This window comes from Tasmannia lanceolata, unplaced genomic scaffold (genome assembly GCF_043159265.1).
Source record: "Tasmannia lanceolata isolate RefF3 unplaced genomic scaffold, GAP_Taslan_0.1 ptg000037l, whole genome shotgun sequence".
NCBI classification, from domain to species: Eukaryota; Viridiplantae; Streptophyta; class Magnoliopsida; order Canellales; family Winteraceae; genus Tasmannia; species Tasmannia lanceolata.
In genome coordinates, this window is record NW_027518714.1 from 3,401,312 (window position 1) to 3,425,703 (window position 24,392).

The 24,392-nt window shown below is 37.7% G+C and overlaps 2 protein-coding genes across 3 annotated transcripts; both read left to right on the top strand.

Moving 5' to 3' along the window:
- The first annotated feature begins 219 nt into the window (after positions 1 to 219).
- LOC143861871 (tubulin gamma-1 chain-like) lies at positions 220 to 13,350 on the top strand. Of its 2 annotated transcripts, XM_077372822.1 has the most exons (11): positions 223 to 642; positions 2,402 to 2,602; positions 2,773 to 2,884; positions 5,130 to 5,530; positions 8,199 to 8,252; positions 8,321 to 8,425; positions 10,971 to 11,045; positions 11,162 to 11,206; positions 11,448 to 11,576; positions 12,793 to 12,897; positions 12,985 to 13,350. In XM_077372822.1, exons 1-11 carry the CDS (start codon positions 514 to 516, stop codon positions 13,051 to 13,053), a joined length of 1,425 nt encoding a protein of 474 aa, XP_077228937.1. In that variant the 5' UTR covers positions 223 to 513; the 3' UTR covers positions 13,054 to 13,350. The 2 variants fall into 2 exon arrangements, with proteins under 2 accessions (XP_077228938.1, XP_077228937.1); XM_077372823.1 differs by lacking the exons at positions 12,793 to 12,897; positions 12,985 to 13,350 and having other exon boundaries at positions 220 to 642; positions 11,162 to 11,231; positions 11,448 to 11,577.
- Positions 13,351 to 19,091: 5,741 nt separating this feature from the next.
- LOC143862232 (arabinogalactan protein 41-like) lies at positions 19,092 to 20,919 on the top strand. Its single transcript, XM_077373240.1, has 2 exons — positions 19,092 to 19,445; positions 20,605 to 20,919. The coding sequence occupies exons 1-2, from the start codon at positions 19,328 to 19,330 to the stop codon at positions 20,709 to 20,711; spliced, it is 225 nt and encodes a 74-aa protein (XP_077229355.1). The 5' UTR covers positions 19,092 to 19,327; the 3' UTR covers positions 20,712 to 20,919.
- Positions 20,920 to 24,392: the final 3,473 nt, after the last annotated feature.

Sequence of the window (24,392 nt, forward strand, 5' to 3'; positions counted from 1 at the left end):
TATTTGCATTGCTGTTCTGATCTAACCAATCAGTTCTCAATCTTGCCTGTTGGATAACACTTGAGGTTGCGTTCCAATTCCAATTCCAATTCCAATTCTAACATTTGGTCAGACCCGTGTTATTCTGATTCAGCCCTAGTTGGAATAGAATTATTATTATACTTTTTTCTCATTCCGTTTAGAGAAGAATCACACTAGGAGTCGGACTATGAAGTTGATTCCGATTCCTAATTCGATAATCCAAACGCTGCCACGCATCAATTTAAGCCCTTAACACAGCGATTAGCCGGCCGGAAGATTCTTTTCTCGTCACGTAAAAACGCGCCATCCAGAAACGCGTTGTTTCTGTCCGTAGATCGGAGTCGCTTTTTCCCTCTTTTTTTTTCAAAACCCCACAGAGAGTGGAGAGAGAGAGAGAGAGAGAGAGAGAGAGAGAGAGAGAAGAAAAGGGAAAAAAGAGAGAAAACCCTAGCGTTCCTCTCCTTCTCTCTCTCAACCCTCGATTCATCGAAAATGCCTCGAGAGATCATTACTCTACAGGTAGGACAATGTGGGAATCAGATCGGAATGGAATTTTGGAAACAGCTCTGCCTCGAGCACGGCATCAGTAAGGAAGGGATTCTCGAAGATTTCGCCACGCAGGTATTTTTTATGTTAAGATCGATTGATATCTCTTTCTTTTATCTAAGATCTATTGATTCTCTACTTCTTACCTTTTCTTGTTTTGATCATTTGGTTTTAGTATAATTGTTAGGTTAGATTGCCAAAATGAGTATGTTAACATGCAATAACCTAGCAATGTTATGGATTGAAGTCAGTTTTATAAAAAATTCTATGTTACTTTGTTTGCTGTGAATTTGGGAGACTGTGTTCTGATAATTTCATTTCAGTGGAATACTCAAATTAAATTGCTAAATCTGCATTTCTACATGCAATTTTGACTCAATGCAATGGGATTGTAGTCAGTTTGACAGGAATTTCAGTGGAATTGTTTAACATCTACTGTGGGAAATTTTATAAACAGATGTGAAATCATGCTGACCTGATTCACAAAACCATGAACCACATGTTAATCTACAAAGGCATATATACAGATACCAATACCATGTGCCAGAACAAAATAAAATAATATTTAACCTTTTGGAACTGATAATTAGAAAACCAATTTCTCAACCAAAAATAGAGTTACCCTAAACGCACCCCTTTTTTTATTAACCTCAGGAAGTCTCACCACTTCATTTTACTTCATGTGGGGAACATCCATCCATGTATTGCTTTTTGCAATGAATGTTGATGTACTGGAAATGTACATATATCGCATTCTGTAGGATGAGACAAATAGAAAAATCGCATTAAGGGCCTTCCTGCCGTGACTTTAGGGGAATGGACATACAAATCATGATAGCTCCGTAGAAATTCCACCACGATGCATGAATCGATAGAGCAAATAGCTTTCCATATCTATTTAATGATTGTTTAATGTGATGTTTTGGATATGCACAGGAACTTTGTAAAATGTTGGAATTATCTCTGAGCTTTGTTGCTTCACTACAGTCTGATCGTGGCTGCTCCTAACAATAAATTGCAGGAATTGTTAGAAAGGAATTAAACTTATTTGAGTTATTTATTGACCTCCTAATGGGTTAACATCACAATAATAGACAATGGAAAACTTGTTTTCGCAATAAGGAGGTAAAGTAAAACCAACCCTAAGCGGGGAGACTTAAGAGAATTTTAATGCCTCCCAAAAAGTTACATTAATGCTGTTCTTAAGAGACTCATCTTTATATGTACTACTTCAAAACAGAGTTAGGCATCCAAAGCTGTAAAACTTTCTTTGCGCTGGTTGTATCCCGAGCCAGTCCACTTAATGGTTAGCATCCTGCCTATGAATGGTTGACAATGCCAAGAAATCCTAACATCAAGATGTTATCAGTGTTGTGATGATATTGGTTTCTGCTTGTTGGTTTTCTGTTTTTAAATCGACAGGGCAATGCCTAACTACTAAAAGCTATTTTAAACTGTGGCACCGGCCTTAATTTGATCATTAGGTATATTTCTAAGAAATTTATTAGTGAATCAATTTTCTGAATATTTTCTTCCCTTTGCAATTTCTAATGGTTGATTACTTGACTCTGTAGACACTGTGATACTTATCTGCAATTTCAATGTCTTTTCTTTCTTTTGTTGATCATTTTGTAAGCTTCGTGAGCAGTTTTATGGAATGATACCAATGAACATAGAATTTTTTTTAATGGTATGAAGTATGAACATAAAACTTTACATTTGATTGTATCAAATATGCGACCTCGTGCTTTGTGAGCTTCGTGAGCAGTTTTATTTAATCATTCCGATGGACAGAGCTTTAAATTTGGTTAGTATCTAATATGAGATCTTGCAGGGAGGTGATAGGAAAGATGTGTTTTTCTATCAAGCTGATGATCAGCACTACATACCAAGAGCTCTTCTGATAGACTTGGAGCCCAGAGTTATTAATGGCATTCAAAATAGTGAATATCGAAATCTTTACAATCATGAAAACATATTTGTCTCAGACCACGGAGGTGGTGCTGGAAATAATTGGGCTAGTGGTTATCACCAGGTTTGTTATTTCCCCTTCAAATATAACATTTTTCTAATTAATGCATCAATTATCTACCCCATTGGATTTCGAAAAAACTCAGTGGTGAAAGCATATGGTAAGTTGGATCATGCGCACTGTGTTGCCAATAGCTTAGAGTATTGCCTTAAAACAATGGCTTCTTTCATCAGGGAGAGCAGGTTCAAGAGGATATTATGGACATGGTAGATAGAGAAGCAGATGGAAGCGATAGCCTTGAGGGTTTTGTTCTATGTCATTCCATAGCTGGAGGGACAGGCTCAGGTTTTTTTTCACATTTTTAATGGTTCTTCAACTTCCTGTCTTTGACCCTCTGATCTTTGAGCTCTTATAGTCTTGCCTGTCAAATACCTCTGTATTACTTGACAATCCTTTTTGTTCACAAGGTATATTGGATCTCCCTGGTTATTTATAGCAGAACTATTTACATTGCATGTTTTTACACCTCAGAGTTGGTGACTGTTTCTATCATGGATAAATAGAGCCTCTGCACTCGATTTCTATACAGCAGAAATCATTTGTTCTCCAATTTTGAAGTCAATTTCTCTTATATTTTCTGAACGTAAAGAATTCTTGATGCCATGTATTGGGAAGTAGAATGATTAGTCTTGTATACCTTCTATTTTTACATCACTAAGGTCTTTCATTGTCTCTTTATATCCTAAATGCGCTCCGCTACATGGGTATCATATGAAACAGTCAGGCCTATGCCACAGTTAGCTTTGGTATACTGAACTCAGTTTTGAGAGCGCTATCAAACTTATTGGTTAACTTATCCTTCCTCATAATGTACCATTAAGGAACAGGGGAGGGAGAGAGTAGGAGAGGATTCTCTTTATATAATATGGGTAGTTGGAGTTAAACTTATTTTGAGATGGTCAACGATTTCTCCTTAAAAAGTAGTAGAGGAGGTTCTCGATATTTGTAGTATAGAATTATAGATGATGAGTTGGTGCAAACTTAGGGATCACAGGTCACTTTATGGGATTTTTTTTTGAATGGCAATGATTTTATTAATGAAAAGGACTGAGGTGGCCAGCTTCTAATCAAACAAAAAATAATAATAGAAAAGAAGAATACAATCAAGGATCAAGATAATAAAAAAACTCCAGTTTCATTATGTTAACCTTGACCCTAGCCAACCTAGCTGCCTCATTGTTGGCCTCCAAACATGTTGGATAGTGATTGAATGTCCCTCAATCTGGTCCAAAATCTCTTTTACTGTGTCTGCCATTCTCTTATGAAAGACTAACCTGATTTAGTCCAACGGATTTCGTTGAGGGAATCTCCCAAACTTGACTTAGTCCAATGGTTACGTTGAGGGAATTTCCCTCTACAATGAGACGATCGAGGAAACCATTTCTCTTATCCCAAACATATTTATTAAGAGGCATTTTTGTTGTGCATGATGCATAATTCTGCTTCTTCTTCCTCATCACCCAGGGCATGGAGGGGTGTGAGAACTTGTGCAAAGGAATCGCATTTATCAGAATTCAGAAATAGGTTAGCAGTTAGCAGGCAGTCATGGCTGGTATATCTACATTAACATATCTTGTCTTGTTAATTTTTCAAATGGTTGACAACTTGACATGATTAGGATTAGGAGAATATTACAATGTTCTAGAAATGTTCTTGTGAGGTTAATGTTTCAACCAAGGTTGCCAGAATAGGAATCGAAAGCGGGAATCGAAGTCTCCTGGGATGGTTAGAAGCGGGAATCGTGAAGTCGCCGGGGAATCGCCGGGGAATTGGGCATCTCCAGGGAATCGCCAGGAAATCGCGTTTCTCATAACATTAAACAGCGGTTCCCAAAAGTAGGAATCGGCTTTCCGGGGAATCATAAACCATGATTCCCAAAAGTGGGAATCGGGTTTCCGGCGAATCCGAACTGGGATTTTCAGTTTTTGGGGATTCGAAAAGATTTCCATTTCGGATTCGAGAACCCGGGAATCGAGGTTCCCCACTCCCATGGAAGAATCTTGCTTCCTTGGTTTCAACAGGTGATGCATGCTATCTAAATGGTATTCGTAGTTTTGATGTTGTTGTATCATTTCAAACAGCAATTAAAATCAGTAACATTGATAGATTGAGAAAAAGAACAAATTATAATTCTTTTGTTATAGAATTGTTAAATGGGATTTGCTAGCGTCCATTGCAGAAGGCATTTCGCGGATGGTCTGTTGCATCTGACAGCAGCCACAGGGGCTCACTTTTCAGCAGATTTTGTTTTCATTCACGAGGTGGCTGCTGTCAGATGCAATAGACCATCTGCGAAACGCCTTCTGCGATGGACGCTAGCAAATCCCTTGTTAAATACATATCTATTTTTTTCTTCTGAATGCCTGCCTTTGTTTTATGTTTTGCTCTTTGCTAAAGCTACCTGTTTCGCATTGAATGGCTCTTTTACCATTCACTGTGCCTCTTCTTCCAAGGTAGTCTCTTCAAGTATTTTTCTTACTGCCTTTTCAGCATATTTTCCCTTTAACAACGGGTCCATGCTTTCTTGCAGGAATGGGTTCATATCTGTTGGAGACCCTGAATGATCGTTATAGCAAAAAGCTTGTTCAGACATATAGTGTATTTCCCAATCAAATGGAGACAAGTGATGTTGTGGTCCAGCCCTACAACTCACTTTTGACTCTTAAGAGGCTGACGCTAAATGCTGATTGTGTTGTTGTTCTTGACAATACTGCACTAAATAGGATTGCTGTGGAACGCCTTCATCTAACTAATCCAACCTTTGCACAAACAAATTCACTGGTTTCTACAGTCATGTCCGCGAGCACAACTACCCTGCGCTATCCAGGATACATGAACAATGACTTGGTTGGCCTTCTTGCCTCTTTGATTCCAACTCCAAGATGTCATTTTCTAATGACAGGGTATACACCACTCACTGTGGAGCGTCAGGTTTGATTTTGATTATCTAATATTTCTTTCAGAAGGCAGAATTTCTATGTTACTTGGGGTTAGATATGTTATTTCAGTAGTAAAATCAGACATCTTTGGACTCTTAAGCAGTTAGAAACCATGGGCTCATGTGGATGTGTCATCAACTCATCATTAACTAATTGTACAGCTTCGTTTTAACATGGCCTGTGTCTCACATTTTTACTTTTTTTTTTTGGCAAGGATAACAATTATATAGTGTATCCCATGGCATGCCATGTTGCATTGGGGCAAAGGCGTAGACAAAAACAAAATGCCGCGATATATACTATCTTAAGCATAAAATATCTTTTAATTCATTTTTGTCTTGAATCAATTGGATCGTATGATCAATGTTTAAGAACTTTAACTTAGTTTGCGAAATTAGGTCTCCTCAGGCGAGTTAATGATTAATGTAACAAGTTGTTTCTGACATCTGGCAAGTTGAATGACTTTTTATAGGCTTGGTAGGGCTAGAAATGGGTAAACTTGGGCAAGTCAATGACTGACCTTACCAGACAACATTTTAAACAATGAGCAGGACCCTTCTCCAATATCTTTATATTTAATTCAGTCCTTGAGGAGTAATTACAAAAAATCTGTAAAAGGATCAGACGATTTAACCAATATGTGGGGTATAGACATTAGGTTGCACAATTGTGTTCAAAGTTCTTTGTTAGTATAAAGTTAATAATTTGAAGAAAATTAAAAAATAACTCTAAAGTAAAATCCCTTAAATATCATAATTTTACCAAAGAGCAAAAATACGAGGGTTTGGCCTTTTGGGAGTGCTTCTTTTCCTTCCAGACATTTCAGGCCCCAAAACTGCTTATTCTGTTTCTGTGCTGCTTCAGCAATTTCACCATTGCATGCTCACACTTCTTTATGTTTATAGTTACTACGGCTAAGGATTCTAGTGTGCTTCATCCAAGAAACATTAGGTTTTACACAGATGATACACTTTCCTAGAAGAATGATCTATGATTATGCATCATGCCACCATGTCTTTGCTTTGGAAACTGCTTACTTGTTCATCCTCTCAAGTGCATTATAATGTCTTCTTTTGTGGGGTTTTGACACAGTTTTTCCTCCATATTTGCATATATGCATAGGGATATGTTCTTGTTTTTGTACTTCATTCATTTTTTAATGTCAAGAATTAACTTTACAAGAATTAAAAAATGAAATTAACTTAAGATCTCAAGCATGAAATATATGTATAGACGGAACGTGGAAAGCTATTTGGATCATATATTTCATGGTTGACATGCCTGAAAAAATATCTGTTTTGGAGCATGATAATTGATTTAGCATCAGCCTTGATTAATTCAGAAACTTTGAGGTGTATTGAGAAAGCGAGCCCTTGTTTTGATTCGGAGCATTCCTTAATTTGTATATATTAACCATTTTGTGACGAGGGTTGGTCAGCTAAGAATAGGAACTCTTAAAGGCTGACTAGTTAATCTTTGGAACTTGCTAAATGCTAATGTTTGACTTCAAGTGGAACCTGCTGAGGTGGTATTTTATTTTGTACTTCTCAATTCAGTACTGCTCTGACGTCACCAAATTATACCTATGCTACCATTCTTGGCCCATGCTATGCATGGGCGTAATGTAGTGGGCCCCACTTTATCAAAACATGAGGTGTAACATAGTGGCCCCACTACACAAACTCTTAGGTGTAAATGGCGGGCCTCGCCCTTTGCATGGGTTTGGTGGAGTCTTGGAGATGGTGGGCCTCACCCCATCAAAACATGAGGTGTATAATGGTGGGCGCCACTCTATGCATGGGCTTGGGTGGAGATCGTTGGACCCGCCCCATCAAAAAATGAAGCAAAGTCGTGAGCCTCACCCATCATCATTCAAAAAAGATGGTGGGCCTCGCCAATGCATGGGCTTGAGTGGAGTTGGTCAGAGGACCCCCCAACCCTATCAAAACATGGGGAAATGATATATTTGTCCCCTTTTCTTCCCTCGATCACCCTTTGTAGTGTAAAATGAGTATTCATAAATACACTAGAGAGGGGGTGGGGGTGGCCCAAGGAAGAAAGGGGGGCTAATATATCAGTACCACTTCCCCAAAACATGGTGTAAAATGGTGGGCCCCACCATATCCATGGGTTTAGGTGGAGATGGTCAGCCCCACCCCATCAAAACATGGTGTAAAATGGTGGGGCCAACCATATGCATGTGTTTGCATGGGAGATGGTGGACCGCACCCTATCAAAACATGTATAAAATGGTGGGCCTAACATATCAAAACACGGGGTGTGAAATGGTGGGGCTCACTCTATCAAAACATGTGATGTAAAATGGTGCTCCCCGCACATGCTATGCATTAGATGAGAAAATCTACCATAGGAAAATTCTAATAAAAATTTCGCATGGAAAAAGTTTTCCAAGTACAATTTTCTAGGGAAAAAAACGAATGACAAAGGAAACATTCATGTTTTGTATATAATATATATAACTGTTTGGTTCAAATTTGAAGTGGGCAAACACCTATTGGAACCAAGCAGCTATCATGTTGCTAATGAGCCACTAAATAGTATTACTAACTTCTACTCCATTGAAATAATCATTGCATGGTTCTTTGTAATAGTTAATTGCGTCTGTCTGATATTAATATAGACCTTTCTGTTGTGAGCAGGCTAATGTGATTCGCAAAACAACTGTACTAGACGTTATGCGAAGACTTCTACAGGCAAGATCATTGTTTTTTGAAATGTTTTGGACTGCTCTTGCATTCTTTGACTGTTTGGTGTTTTGCAGACAAAGAATATCATGGTTTCTTCTTATGCTCGAACGAAAGAAGCTAGTCAGGCAAAATATATATCAATATTGAACATCATTCAAGGAGAAGTTGATCCGACTCAGGTAGGTCCAAATAAGTTCCTTTCTATTTTTTCCTTATGTGACCATGTCTTTTGTATTTACCTCATACAATGAATCCTTTTCCTTTTGATAGATAAGTGTGAAATTCAAACAACAAATCCATTTGGAATGAAAAGAACATATTATGCTTTTTTTATTTTATGAAAAGTCTAGGGAAATTATATCCACACTCCCTTGTTTTGAATTTGATAATAGAAATTCTCTCTTTGTTAAACATGTTTTTGGTTAGCTGTTGATAGCTTTTTGGAAAAGTGGAAAATAAAGAGAGCAGTGTCATTTCAGATATTTTTTATCCGGCCTGAAGAATGGTTTGCAGTTGTTCACATGATTGCTCTGAAGGTTCCACACCATTCTATTCACTGTTATATACAAACTATCTTGTTTGTGCCTAATTCCGGCAGAGCAGAAAGTGTGTAATTGTAAGAGCTGTTTCCTGCTGAAAGGGAGTGAGATTATAATTTAATTGATTCCATTAATCACTTTTTTCTTTCCTTAAGAAATTTAATTAGTGACTAAGCAATGTCTTTTAATTCTAATAGTTGCATATGCATATGAGAAATCTCTGGAGAGCTTAATTAACTTCTCCAACCAAAAAGTCAATTCCCTTGACTTATACGCATTGATTAAAGAATATCTAATCAAGTCATAAGTAACAGTTAATTGGCAAAAATAAACCTACATAGGTGCAGTTATTTTTGTTCATATCCTACTCTAACAGCCTGATTGTTCGACAAAAATAATTCTACACAAATACAGTTATTTATGTACATATCCTGCCCTATAGTCGATGTGTTTGCAACTTTGCATTCATTTGCTCTTTCCGCTGTTCTTTTCCCCCCCTTCTTTTTAGAGAATGACGATGCTAGTTTTGGGAGAGAAAGACCGTCCTTTTGAATTATGGCCTCTTCTGTGATGATGTTGGATTTTTGGAACAGAAAAATAACAAATCTTGGAGGCCAAAAATAGATTGGTGGTAAATTTTATTTTGGATGTTAAGAGCCTCATTGTTAATTTTGCATTTGCAGTGAAATAGTTCAAGGGTTATACATTCTAAGATAGATTTTGAAAGTGGGAAGTGATCATCATGATTAGAAGGCATAAAGAGAAAAAGGATAGTGAAATAGAATCCAGTTGGCTCTAATATCTTAACCTTAGCTTTGACAGGTCCTCTCTTGAGAATCCAGGTCCAAGTAGCGTAGGAGGTGTTTCTTGGAATTTTTAGGGGAGATTATGATGTCCTTTTCCTGGCCAATGGGGGTGGCGGACTCAAATGAAGTGGAGGTCTTGGCACGTCTGACCGGCCTCAAATCAATAATTAAATATTCTCATTATGGTTGAAAGCTGAAACCGTTCTTGAGTTATCTTACATCTTGTGCTGCCATGATTGTCCCCTGTTCTGGGAACTGGTCCAAATGATATTGAGTTAAAATATAGTAAAACCATTGAAATGAGTTTCAAGTTTCAACTCTCTCTGGTACAAAAATATGTAACAACCATGATCCTTACGCATTTCAACGAAAATGAAATGAGATTCAAAATTTTAATTGTTATTGTTACATGTCTAAATAATTGTCATGGGATTCTTTTATATAATTAAATTATTTTTGATCTAATTTTAATTTTTTTAGTGAATCCATTTTTTGTAAATGTTTACATAAATATTTTTTTTTTGGAGTTTAGGAAACTGATTTGTCATATTCCTAGTTTTTCCATAAGAAAACATTTTATTACTTTGTCTATGATCCACTTATAATTGAATTTAGTCCACTTATAGGTGAACTGATGGGCACTTTTTCTCAGCTGACATTTTTGTTGATTTGCAAAGAAAAATTAAGTATCTTGTCATAGTAAATGTTCGTTGAGTTTTGTCTTTTAACTTCTAATTGTTATCCACAATCCTGATGTTTTTTATATTATATTTCTTCATGAACTAAACGACTTGAAATGCCAAAGAAAAGGCAAAAGAAAAATGTGATCATCTACTGGGTGCCAAAAATACAAAAAGAAGTTCACTAACTCAATTCCTGTACCAAGACGTACATAAATGGTCTAGGAATATGCTGTGGAGTGTGAAGATACTTAACAGACGTTGCTAACCATGTCTCTACAACGTGCTGAACCATGTGTAATTGTTTTGTTGCTGGAAATTACAGTTCAGATTGACAGCTCAATCCACAAAGACGACCCCCCCCCCTCCCCCATCCCGCGGCACACACACACACACACACAAACAAAAAAAAACAAAAAAAAATTCAATTTGCATTTTTTCATTGTTACAGCTACACTAAGTCATCATTCATAGCTTATCTACTCCATGCAGTTTAACTCGCTGAGGCAAACTTGAATGTGTTGAATCTCTTAATTCAATATTAATTGCAGCAGCTGAAGTTGATGTCCTCGAGTTTTTCTGAAATAAAAAGTCACATTCACCTTCACAACAAACCTAGAAATTTATTATTAAATTATCTATCTGAATTTTGGCAATTCTTTATCTGCTTACCAGTTGTCATCATGTAATTTGAATCAGGTGCATGAAAGCTTACAGAGAATACGTGAAAGAAAACTTGTGAATTTCATTGAATGGGGTCCTGCAAGCATTCAGGTCTATTGCTGTAAAAAAGAAATTATAAATTAATTATGTCATTCAATTCCTCTTTTTTAAATTATGTCATTCAATTCCTTTATTATTATCTTCATGGATTAATCATTCTTTTGCAGGTTGCCTTGTCTAGAAAGTCTCCGTATGTTCAAACTGCTCATAGAGTGAGATATTCTGTTGATTTTCTAGGTCTTATTTTCTCTTTTCTATCACCATCTGTATTTCGTTCCTGTTTCCTCCCAAGAAATTTTAAACCAATTTGAAACTTTTCGCCCCATCATGGATTTTGCCTTTTGAAATTTCAACTGGTTACTGCTGGATCTGGTGGCATTTGATTGGACTGTCGAAATGCTAGGACATATCCAAAGTTTTAAAATTTTGATGCTTTGGAACATTCTTTAATAGGTTAGTGGCTTGATGTTAGCAAGCCACACTAGTATAAGGCATCTCTTCAGCAAGTGTTTGAGCCAGTATGAAAAGTTGAGAAAGAAACAGGCCTTCCTGGACAATTACCGGAAGTTCCCTATGTTTAAAGTAAGTTACTACCACTTGCATAATTATACCTTAGTTGCATTTACTTTTAGATGTCTTAATTTACAGAGTTATTTCATCATGAAATGTAGATCCTTTATCATCATCTATGTACTGACTAGATCCCGATGTAGGTCGCGTAACATAGAGGTGTATTGTGGAGAGTCAATTTCCACTTTCTAAAGGCAATTACATAACCATTGATATCACTAATCAGAAAGTCTATGTGATACTTGAATTTTCGAGTTTTGTTTTGTGAACTCCCATACATTTATGCAATACAATTTTGACCAGGTTCTCCTATTCTTCTGCTACTTTTTTCTCCTCCTCTTTGAAGTGTCGAAATAATTTGTGCTTACAGGTATTTTGATTGGTTATTTTTATTTTCTACATTGCTTACTTGATGTTTTGTCTTAACCACAGCTGATAAAAATCTGTGTTGTTTTGAAAGAAGGAATTCATGACTTTTCGGAAATCATTTATTACTGTGATACTTTGTATCTATCAGTCAGAAAAAAATGTTACGTACTGAAAATACTGTTATTTCACTCTACTTTTTACATTTTTTAATAAATAAGTTTAGTAGTGCAATGCTCTCAGAAATAGTAGTAGAAGGAGAAAGGAGGAAGGAAAGAAGGAAAAAAAGAAGACGGGGAAGATGATGGCGTCAATAGAGGAGGGACACGAGGAGTTGCATCAATCCCTATTGACTCTCTATTTTATTATTAACAAAAGAATGAATAAGGACAATAATGCTACTCAGTACACAAACATATTCTAATACATTAATATTCCCGCTCAAGCTCAAGCTTATAAAAAAAAAACTCCCAACTTTGAATACTCTATTCTACTTCTGCTAAGTGTTTTGATCTTCACCAAGCCTTGTAGGCTATGAATGACAATCTGCGTCATTGTTACAATTTGTTTAACAGCCATATGGGTGAGGATTTTTTAATTTTTAGTTAGGTAATATGATGCCAACGAATCCCTTTCTTTAAAGGTGAAGTTCCTAATATAGATGTTTTAGTTGTATAAAAGGCTAACCTAGGCATGGTGTAATGAGATGCCAAATAGCATGAATTGCCAGTATTGGAACTATACCTTAGTTCTAATTTCTTTTGAAATTGTGGAAACTCTACACTGCTCTCTTTTTTTCCGCTCATTTGACTATGAATGAAATAATGCATCTTTAGTTACCTCGAGCAATTTTTCCCATCAGGACAATGATCTTTCCGAATTTGATGAGTCTCGGGAAATTATAGAGAGCTTGGTTGATGAATACAAGGCATGCGAGTCACCAGATTATATCAAGTGGGGAATGGAGGTATCTTTATGCGAAACCTCTCTTTTTTAGGTCCCAGAAAAAAGTTCAATTTCTATCTTAACTTCACTGGGTTTGCATTTTATTCAGGACCCTGATCGAACTATGACGGGAGAAGGGAGTGTCACAGGAACGGTTGATCCTAAATTAGCACTGTAAATATCAAGTAAGCTACGTGCATCTAGTCCTGGGAAATTGGAAAACACTTCCAAAATGGGATTTCGTTTGGACAATAAAGATGAAAGTAAAATTGACCAACGATTTGGTCATTTCCATAGTGATTTTTGCATTTTGTGGGGATTTGCGTTCACTTGTCTTCTTGCACATGTATCGCGACACAGTTTCGTCTTTATTTTCCAAATGAAATCCCGTTTTGCTAGCAGCCCATTTATCTTTGTAATGATCTTCTGAAATAGGTGAAATTCTCTTTATTTATAAGTAGCCTCTTTTATTGAATTTGTTACTGTATATTTCTCTAATCAGTTTGAAACTATCAGTCTTCAGTTCACTAGCCGTCTCTCCCAGTTTGTTGCTTATACATTGATACTGCCAATGAGACAGATCATGTAGTACTAGCCAAGTATTTATGGAGTCCAATGCTTATGATATACATCTGGTTTGTGGTAATGTTTTCAAACTGTTTTTTCTTTTTGCGTTCATGAATTCGCACAAAGAATGCATTTTCATCTCAATTAGCTTTCAAAACTGCTTCAATTCAGGAAAGGGGTTTCTTTATCTAAACAATCACTCAATCAGTGAATGGTCTTGTCCTTTCAATCAACAACAAAAATTCTATGGAACATTTTCTTTTGGAATGCTAAATCATGGGCATTGCTTTAAAATTACCATTTTCTGTCAGTAATCATTTGGATATTTTTAAATTATTTTCTTACTTAGTAAGGCAGTTTCGATTTTTCGAATCTGATGCTATAGTGTTTGCACTCCACAAAAATGCAACTGTTGATGAGGAAATAAATGAATGGGCCTGAACTGCTTTGCATATATGATATACCCCTCACGAGTTTGCATTGACGCCCTTCATTTATGCTGCCACATGCCACATTCAGGGCAATGTTGTTAACATTTAGCCCATTAAATTTATAGAGAATTTATATGATGGGTGGCCATGAAAACACGTGAAGTCTAAAAAAAGTAGGTACGGCCCATTTTTCTTGATGATCCAAACAGGTCATCTGTTTGGGCACAACGTAAATAGGTTGTGCCCCAAAAATCATTTCTATAGGATGATCCTAACCCTCTGCTCTGTAGAAGATTCCATAAATGATTTTTGGAAATCTCCATTTTCAGATCAGTTCAGATTGGAGGTTTAGGATCATCTTATGGAACTGATTTTTGGGGCACATCCTATTTACGTTGTGCCCAAACAGATGAACGGTTTGGATCATCAAGAAAAGTGGGCGGTACCTACTTTTTTAGACTTCAAGTGTTTTCACGGCCACCCTTCATATAAATTCTCAAATTTATATTGATGTTTAGAAACCCCTTTCGAAGCTATTCAAGGTTACTTTGCTATGGACTGGTTGTGTAATATCAAAGATTGTTTAGTTTCCCTTAGGCCATTGTTAGCAACACTGAAAAATAGTTTGTGGAAGTTGTTTTTTAGGCAAAATATTTTTTCCTACGAAAAAAATAATTCTTGGTAGCTTAATGCGTCCTAAAACTTCCTATAAATAAAACTTTAACTATGTTGGTTTAAGCTACTTTTTTCATGTGTAATGAGATAAATGGAAAGTGAGACAGTGAGAAATCCTGAAGTTTTTCCTTTTGAAACAGGGCCCTAGTGAATTTTCCTAGAAACGCAGGGATGTGTTTTTCAAAGATATTTTAATGAAAATCTTTTAGGTAAAATTGCCAATGGGAGACCCAAATACGAGAATTGCCAACAGGGGGACACTGTTTTGAAAAATTATAAAGGGGGTGAGAAAATGGAATTTGCAGAAAACCTGACCAAAATTCCCCGCTCTGTATGGTTGCCGGTTTTTTTTTGGTTCCCGGGAGTTATGTGGGAGAAAAAAATACCCTGGGAGATAGGTGGGAAAAAAAAAGTCCTGGAAGTATCCTGGTAAAATAAAAATCCCATGTTTGGTTATGTGGGAGAAAAAAATACCCTGGGAGATATGGTGGGAAAAAAAAAAACCTTTGTTTGGTTGCTTGAACTGTTGGGTAGAAAAAAATTCTTCTCAAGCATATTTTTGGTTCCTGAGTTTATTTTTGTTCCTGGGGTTATCTTGGGATGGGATGAAAAGGCAATCATTACAAAAGTGGGATTAAAAAATTCACCCCACAAGTAATCATTACAAGAGTGGGATTAAAATAAACCTAGTGCTAAAAGGCAATCAAACATGGGATGGGACCAAAATTTAACTTACTCTCCCACAAAACTCCCAGGAACAAAAAAAACCTGGCAACCAAACAGAGCACTGGGTTATCAAGTCTAAAAAGTGGTTGTCAACTAGTTAACAGGTCTAAACATGATTTAACAACTCTATCCGACACGGGGTTATCATGTCCGGGGACATCAAGTTCTCAACAGGGTTATTGAGTCTCACAAGGGTTTATCAAGTCAAGTCTAAACAGGGGTTATCAAGTCTCTATGAACTTTACAATCCCTGTTTACGTACTTGACAACCCCATAGTGATATATTGTTCAGGTTTTTCTGCAAATTCTGTTTTCCACTCCCCTTTATAATTTTTCAAAAGAGTGTCCTCGTTGCCAATTCTCGTATTTTGGTGTGTACCTCATTGGAAATTTTTTCATGATTTTATTTTTGAGTACCCACTTGCAAGGGGAACCCGACATTGAAAAGCTAATGTCTACGATTCTATTCCCCTTTACCAACCAAGTCGCCTACTCTAGAACATGCCTCCCATATGGGGAGGTGAAGGTATGGACTATGGAGACACATCATATAATAAGGACAGGAAAAGAGAAAAGTTCCATGTCTCTGTTGTTTTGCTGTTCTTATGAAAAATTCGTTTGCTAGGAAAACAATTCAGGAATCAGTAGTACCAGAATGCACTTGAGAAGTATAGTCAGTATTTTATTTTTTGAAATGGTGATGATTAATTAATGTGCATCGTTCATCGCCTCATCATTGACCCTCCCATACCACGTGTAGGGTGAGATGGACATAGATAGAATACGAGTTGGCACTAGCCATCCTCGTAAATTACTTAAGAAAAACTGTCGTAGAGAAGTGAAATTAAATATGAGGCCGTGGCAGTTCGGACTCTAATGTTTTCAAAACTCCGTTGTGACCCATGTGAAACGAATATCAGAAAGAAAAACAAGTGTCTTCTTCATTTCTATGAGTAAACTATTTTTTAATGCTCTCGCTGACGAGTGTATTCTTCCTTTGTTTTCATTTCAGTGACTAAACTATCTTTAAAGGTATCTCGCTTTGTTGAAATTTAAATAATTAAATAACACCATTTCTATCTGCTTAAGCTTTTTTGTGTAATTTTTTTTTTTTATTGGTAAGCTGGGGTTAGGCAGACCCCTACCAGAATTCATTTATAAAAGAAAAATTACAATCAAGGAGGCTTAAAAGCTAACAACTTGGGGATAAGAATCCAACACAGACCACAACAAAAGATTAATACAAGGAGATCTGCAACGGGATACTGGAAGATAAACCCTCAAACCAATAGGGTATGAGAGCTATTGCCTCTCGGAAAACTCCGTTATATTAAAAATGCGCCTGTATGGCCAACCCAGAAAAGAACCATGAGGGGGTCACTTCTGACGTCGAACAGGTTGCCTCCCTAGGCGAACTTTTCGTGGGGCCTAGCACCACTTGTAAGTACTCTCTCTTATCTATTCTCTCTTTGAGGGCAAACCCTCGGTGTGCCCAACAATAAATGGTTTAGATCATTGGAGAAGGTGGACCCCATAAATAGTATATTTAAAAATAATAATTCGGGCCCACTTGGTTCAAAGATCCAAACCATTCATTTGTTGGGCCCCAACGTAAAAAGTGGATACAATCATCTCCATAGGATGATCCAAACCCTCCTATGGAGATGACTTGGATCAAAGATCCAAACCCTCATATGTTCATGTCACATATGCTGGCCCCAAAAGTAATTGTTACAGAGAGCCTAACGGCCATAATTTTGAGTCAAATAATAAGTTTTTTACTCACAATTAGTTCTTAAAATCCAAAACAAAAAGGGCCTTAGAAATGCAAACGACTAGTCACAACAATGATGACCGTAATTCTAGGGTCACACACGAGGACATGTATGTGCAATCAGATCCATTGAAGGTGACCACTTAGCCTCTTGTCCCGTGTCAAATGAACACCCATCCTTGAGCTAAAGAAGTAAAAAAATCAACATCTTACCTTTTGTTTGTTTGCAGAATCATAAAGGAGACTCATTCGATCATGAACTTGGGAATGAGTGTAACAGCTACCATGTTACCGGCATTTTCTTTTGGAAATAGTTATGCTTTAGAGCTTTGTAACATGGTATGTTGAAAACCTCCACCTAACCACATGGAAGATGATCTGGATCATCATTTAGTGGCCCCTCACCATGGAGTGACCATGTTGAAAATTGTATAAAGTAATGCTATGCCATAATGGTCGGCAAACTTTTGAAACTATTACCCAAATAATGACGATTTTTTAATTCCCATATTTTATAAAATTTTTGAGAGATTGGTTTACCTCCATCCTGACTAAGTGCGTCGCTCAGAAATTAGAAATTGCACATTTTTTTTTGTTAATTTCCTGTTCGTTTAAGATTATGCCAACCGATTGTGAGTCCAAAACCAATTATTAAACTCACAATCGCCTCTCACAATCTCAAACGAACAGGGCTGTGACAACTGATTGTGAGCCCCAAACTTATTATTGGGAGTTTTCAAACAGTGGTTCACTCCGAACTATGGCCCACTAAATAGACGTCTAGACTCTCATCCACAGGGTCTCATTTCCATGTGGAGGTGGCATGCAGCAAAGTCAAAGTCTTAATGGAGACCAATCTCTCTCCGAGCCTAGGTATGGCGCCCCATCCAGTGGGCTCATATAGGTAAAATTTGATGCACAGGCTGTGCAAAAGATGAAAACAAAATAAAATGAGAAAACGACAATAGAGAAGATGAAGGTTCATGAATCTTTCAATACGAAATGCACCCAACTTTTTTCTTAAGAACAATAAAAGAAGAAGAAAAACAAAAGAAGGGGATGTTCTTTACTCAAGTGTTTGAATCTAGGGAAAATAAAATTCCAAGGTTTAGTAGGTTTGCAAATTTTTTAAAAACAGATCTATTTATTTTTTTTGGAAAGAGGCCCATGGAAAAATAAATTCCAAAATATTTTCCCCTACAGCTAAACATCAGTTTAGTGAAAAATTGGGATTTTAGGTACCTAGATCATCAAGTGGGAGATTTTGGGTACCTACATCAATTGCGAAGGCCACGGTTCACCTACATCAATTAGTGTTTGGTTGCTTGTAGATGGCTGGGAGAATAGGAGAAAAATGAGTCAAAGAGAATCAGACAAGAATGGAAGAGAATGGAAGATGGGGAGACTATTAGGAGGAAGATTTGCGAGTGGTGTTTGGTTGCGCGAGGAAATTAGCGGAAGATGTAGGGTGTCATTATCAAAATATAGTGGAAGAGAGAGAAAAGTAAGAGAGATAAAGAGATAAAAAGAATAAGACAAGAATTTCTCCTAACTCCCCCCAACAAATTTCTCCATTTTGGTGAAAAAAGCGGAGAAGATTATGGGGGGAACATCTCCACCACCTAGGATAAAAACAAATAATGATGTCTAGAAGTTGTCTAGTGGTCAAAGGTGCAAATGACAATCAAACATGCTTCGGAGAGATCTCTGGGAGATCTCATGCATTTGAAACTCCTACAATCCTGCCAAAACAAACAACCAAAGAGAGCGATGTTTGGTACAATAAAAGGGTAGCATCTTGATTTTAAGAATATTCAAGGGCTATTATAGTAATAATCTAACAAATACATCACAGAGTGGCACGCGCGTATACATCCTCATGATACCCAGCTGGCAAGTGGCAACTGGCAACAACAAACAGGGGCTTACAGGGCAGACTGGCCAAGAAGCGCGAATAAACGGGCAATCACTTGGGCCATAGGTATACGGGCGGGCCCCACTATACCGGCTGCTAAATGGTTCCCCGGTTTCCTCGTCCGCCTCCCGGAAGCGAGTATAAAACGGAGTCCCCGGTCCAACTCTAGGGTTTGTGGTTGAGAGCTTTTTCTTCTTTCTCTCTCTTCGCCGACTCTTCGAGAATTTCCAAATTCTCTGCGTTCATTCAAACCAGAAGAGAGAGAGAGAGAGAGAGAGAGGGGGGGGGTTACACATTACAGATCTAGGGCTTATAGATCGTTTGAGCTCGTCGCTTTTAGGGTTTCGTTCTTTCAGAAGAGGATATGGCGGTTTCTAGGGTTTCATTTGTTGCTATATCTATCGTTGCTCTCATTTTCGGCATTGTCTTGCCTGCAGTTCAGGCACTGGGCCACGCTCCCGCTCCAGCTCCCACAAGTGATGGTATTTTTTCTTCTTCTCGTTTTTAGGATCTTTCGAGAATTCTTCCTTCTTTCTAATGTCTTTCGTAACATCACTCTGTTGTTTGATTTACATTCATTTTCTACTGAATTATTTTTAGATCTGTTGTATGTAAGGCTGAATTTCTTTCCCTCACATTGCTTTCAAGAGAAAAAGGTTAATAAGGCTTCACATATTTGCCATATTCATTCAGATCTCAGGGATTTTCTTCCTAGGGCGTTTCTTTTTTCTCCTAAAAGGTCTCTCCAACAAGAATCTCTCTCTTCCTGTACAGATCTGTTTGAATTTCTCTGTCTCTGAAAAATATTACCCTCTTAGCATCTGCTTCTGTTATGACATGTTTTTCATTACAATATCTGTTGAACACTCTTCAGCTGATACAACATTTTTCTGAAGAAAAATTAATTTCTTCCCATCGTTTTTAACTCTCTCACCATCTGTATATTCCTTCTAGTTCCATTTTCAGATGTTCTTGGTTACGAAAGTGCTCTGCTTTTCAGGCAGCGCTGTCTGGTGCTAATGCCTAATATAATGCATTTTAAAAGAATTCCTCGAAAATTTGGGGCTTCTGAACATCTGTTTCCTAATGGCACCCATTTTCTGAAAAGAGATTTGTTTTTGTGAAAATGCTTTAAACTGAGTTTTCTTCGTCCCAGTGTTCATCGAAAGGTCCTCCTTTTTTCGGAAATTTGTCTTGATTTCTTTCACTGTTGGGGAGAACTCTACCATGTTTTTGGGCATGTTTGACAACCATGAAACAATAGTCCTTGGAATAGTTTTGGGGCCAGTTGTGAGAGATGGGCAATAGATGAGAGACCTGAGACGTTGGGTGGGAGGAGGGAACATGAAAAGCCCCGAGCCACATGAAAAATAAGTCATGATTTGAAGCGGCTTATTTTTTGCCCATTTTTATGGATTTCTCATGCTCTCTCCAATCCTGGTCATCCCAGTTCTCCCCCTCTCCCTCTTTCCTTGCCCCTCTCTCATAATTGTCTGTGAATAATTTTCACTGCTGCCATACATGCCTTTTATGTGAGCGACCTTGCTCTGATCGTCTTTGTGGTTGCCCACCCATTGGAAACTGTATTTTTGTTGCTTAAAATTCTAATGTATGTTTGTTAATTTGTTTTGCTTTTGTCAGGGACTTCTATTGACCAAGGAATTGCATACTTGCTGATGCTGGTAGCCCTGGTTCTCACATATCTCATCCACCCCATGGATGCATCCTCCTCATACAAGCTCTTTTGATTTGGTGAACTATGGAGATTCTATAGAGAAACAAGTGGGAGGTAGAAGACTGGGAGATGTTGTGTACCATATATGTTCTGTGTTTTGACATTCCAATTTCTTCGCTGATGGTTTGGGATTTCTGGTTTTCTCATTTTCTTTTGTTCTTTTCTTTAATTTCTGTTCCCAGAAACTCAATTTACCTGTTCTAATTGTTTGCTTTGGGAGAGTTGACAGATTCTTTTCTTTTGCCTTGTCTCTTATTACATTTCTCTCCCTCTCGCTAGCTATCTCTCACTATCAAATGTTCGCTTCGTTGTTCAATCTAACTACATTCTCTATGCAATTTCTATGTAAAATCTCATTCCAATTGTTTTTTTTTTTTTCCAAATATATTGAATAACGAAACTAACTTCAAATTTTGGAATAATCTTGCTGAGTGATCCTTGGGACATGTTATTAAGCCACTTCCCCATTCAAATTTTTCTACTTTTTAGCTGTGAAAGGCTATAATGTTGAGCTCCGTAGGAATGTGCTAATGTTTCTGTTGGGTTGGGGTTTGTGCAATGATAAAGTTTCTGGACCCGGGCTTGTCTTCAATTTGGCAAGCTATTTCCCCAGTTCTAAGTTTGCAGCTTTGTTTATGTTTTTCTCTAAATAGCACTCACATATTTCAAGACTGTCAGGGTCCAATACGTAGAGCATTCTGTTGTGGATTCGAAGGTTTATCTGATCGGCAGTTTTGTCGACCCATGCTTCGTTCTTCTAATTACACCAAAGATCCTCTCCGTCTCATCTTTAAACTCCCCCGAGGTTTTGTGGTACTTTTAGATTAGGTGTTGCCCTGTCTGGTTCTATTCCAGTTGGTCCATTACAATTCCCATAATGCTCTTGGCAGCCAACCAAAGAGATGTAAAACAAAATGAGTCTTGTTATCAAAGCGTGGTCGTGCGGGTATCAATAGCTTTATGATATCTTGGTAATGATCCTCTCTCTCTTTCCTCACCCTTCTCTCTCCATTTCATTCCTTATCTTCACATTTCCGTTCTGCAACGGCATTTCAGTAAAAACTAGAACTGGACGTATTGAAGGGGAGCTCCTGTATAATTAATGGAGTGATAATACCCAAAAAATCATTTTTTATGGGTAAGCTGGGTTTAGGTGGGGACTAATTCCAGTATATTAAATAAAGAAAGTGATACAATAGTAGAAAACAAGACCATTGCCTAATTCTTAGAACAATGTCTAAAGAAAAGGCAGAACAACTAGGGTCGTGATACCTTTAATGACAAATGCAAAACAAGCAAGAGAAAAGAAATACATGAGCTGGATTTGTGCAATTGGTGAGCCTCGGGTCATACGTTATCCCTAGAGCAAGACCCATATCCAAAAAAAAATGTTGGGGGTTGACGTTGGATACCTAACGTTCTCCGCATGGAGAAATGATTCTTCCATTTTAAAAAAAAAAAAGGTTTATGCCTTGTCCGTTTTGAGTCTTTGGATTGCTGGAATTAGGGGGATAGAATTGGTAGCGGTGCAGAATCAAAGGGGGATAAAAATGCTGGAATCTATTTCTTATCCTAAGAGGCGGCATTCTGATAGCTAGACCTGGCAAAAGCTACCCGTGCCCGCAGGTCGACCCGACCCACCCGCAAATTTGCGGGCACGGGTCTAAGTTTTAGTGACCCGTGAAAATCTAACCCGCGGGTGACCCAACCCGTAAAAACATGGGTCGGGTCGGGTCAACCCGCAGGCACCCGCATTTTTTAATCTTTTTTTTAGAATGTCATCATCACTCAGCAGTACTGTTTTTTTAGAGGGAACTCTCACTTTATAAAAGTACTGTATGGAAGTACGGTATGGCCCGCACCATAGGATTATCCAAACCGTCCATTAGATGTGCTATATCCTAAATAGGTTATGCCCCAAAAGTATTTCCATTGGTTGATTCTAACCCTCCGATCTATAGGGGGTTAGGATCAACCCTCTAACATTCAGATTGGAGGGTTAGGATCATCCTATGGAAATGATTTTTGGAGCATAACCTATTTAGGCTATGGCCCATCTAATGGACGGTTTGGATCATCCTATGGTGTGGGCCATACCATACTTATAATAAAGTGAGAGTGCGGTCATAAGAAGAGTGTTGATAACATTTTCTTATGTTTTTTATTTTATAACAATTTGCTACCAAACTTCTCCTCCGGGAACTTCTCGGCATGTGGCGGGGTGCAAATATGCGCACATGGCAAATGTTGCTACCAAACAAAAAAAAGTAATCAGAGAAAAAGTAAAATTGCTAAATTATAAAGTTTTAGATGAAAAATTACCCACAAATGGTTATACAGTTATAAAATTACGAAAAAAAAAACCAATAAAATATAAAAAGTTATGACAATTATCTGAAAAACCGATGCGGTCAAATCCAGATAACAATCCCATATTTGAAGGGTGACCCGCGTGTTGACCCGGCCCACCCGCCGGCCGCGCGGGTCACCTAAATTCTGACCCGCAAAAATGCGGGTCATTTCCTCACCCGACCTGTGGACCCGCACCCGCATCACCCGCGGGTTGACCCGGCCCGACCCACCCGTTTGCCAGGTCTAGTGATAGCATCGACTCCTTCAGTATTTGATTTTTTTATCTAATGAAATTTTCCTACCATTCAGAAAAAAGGAGGTGGTATTGTGATTCTGCCTTGGTTAGAATGAAATTTTTATTTTCCAGTTTGTTTACAGGAGAATAGAATAGAATAGGAATATGCCAATTCCCGATAATCCAAACACAGCCGAAAGTCTGCATAATTCTGAAAGCGGGCCCATACGCTTCCATGGAAAACAAGAAAGAAGTGGATAGGAGGACGGACTTGGTTGGGGAACAGTCGTCTTCATGAAATGCTTAAAGAAGTTTTTAAACATATAAATAATTAGAACAGCGGGTGAATTTTTTTTTTTAAAGTATGTATTTGTAGGAGAATTCCATATTACCAGCTACCACAGGCAGAAAAGTGAAAAGTCTCTCCTCCAGAAATTGGAATTTCAACAAGCCGGTCAGAGGCTACTCTTCTAACAAGCCTGCCAGAATTTTCCCAGCAAATATCTTTCATAATCATTGACCCAAAATTTGCTGCGTTGTCCAGGCGAATATTTAAATGCGAATATAAGGAACGGGTGATCCTATGGATCTGATTTTTTGTGGACACCCTATCTCTGCGAGGACCATTCAAATGAATGATTTGGATCACCCAAACAATGTGGGCCCCCATTGTATTTTAAGCTAGTGTGTAGGAAATATTTTCTCATATATATATATATATAACCCAAAGATCACTACCAACACCATCATCCATCCCCACCGCCTCTCTCTCTGACTTTGTTTTAAAAGGAAGAAGAGGATCTCATATATTTTAGGGTTTGAGAGTTAATTTTGTGAAGAGAAGGTAGAGGTTTGGTTTTAAGGTTTGGAAAATTTATTCGAGGAGTAAGAAAGAGAAGAAAGATAAAGTGCTGCAATAAAATGTTCGAATTTACCGGATAAACGGATACGGATAATATCCGAATTCGAAAAATATCCGACGGATACGAATTCGGTAATAGATATTAAATATCCGTCAAATTCAAATTCGAATCCGGATTCAAATAGTGTATACGGTAATCGAATTCGGATATAGCCATATCCGATTCGAATTCGATCCGTTTACAC

Bases quoted from the DNA above. Each gene is read 5' to 3' on its own strand.
- LOC143862232 (XM_077373240.1), top strand. From the start codon at position 19,328: ATGGCGGTTTCTAGGGTTTCATTTGTTGCTATATCTATCGTTGCTCTC. The intron at 19,446-20,604 runs GTATTTTTTCTT...TGCTTTTGTCAG, and splicing joins TCCAGCTCCCACAAGTGATG to GGACTTCTATTGACCAAGGA.
- LOC143861871 (XM_077372822.1), top strand. From the start codon at position 514: ATGCCTCGAGAGATCATTACTCTACAGGTAGGACAATGTGGGAATCAG. The intron at 2,603-2,772 runs GTTTGTTATTTC...TTCTTTCATCAG, and splicing joins GGGCTAGTGGTTATCACCAG to GGAGAGCAGGTTCAAGAGGA. The intron at 11,046-11,161 runs GTCTATTGCTGT...ATTCTTTTGCAG, and splicing joins GGGGTCCTGCAAGCATTCAG to GTTGCCTTGTCTAGAAAGTC.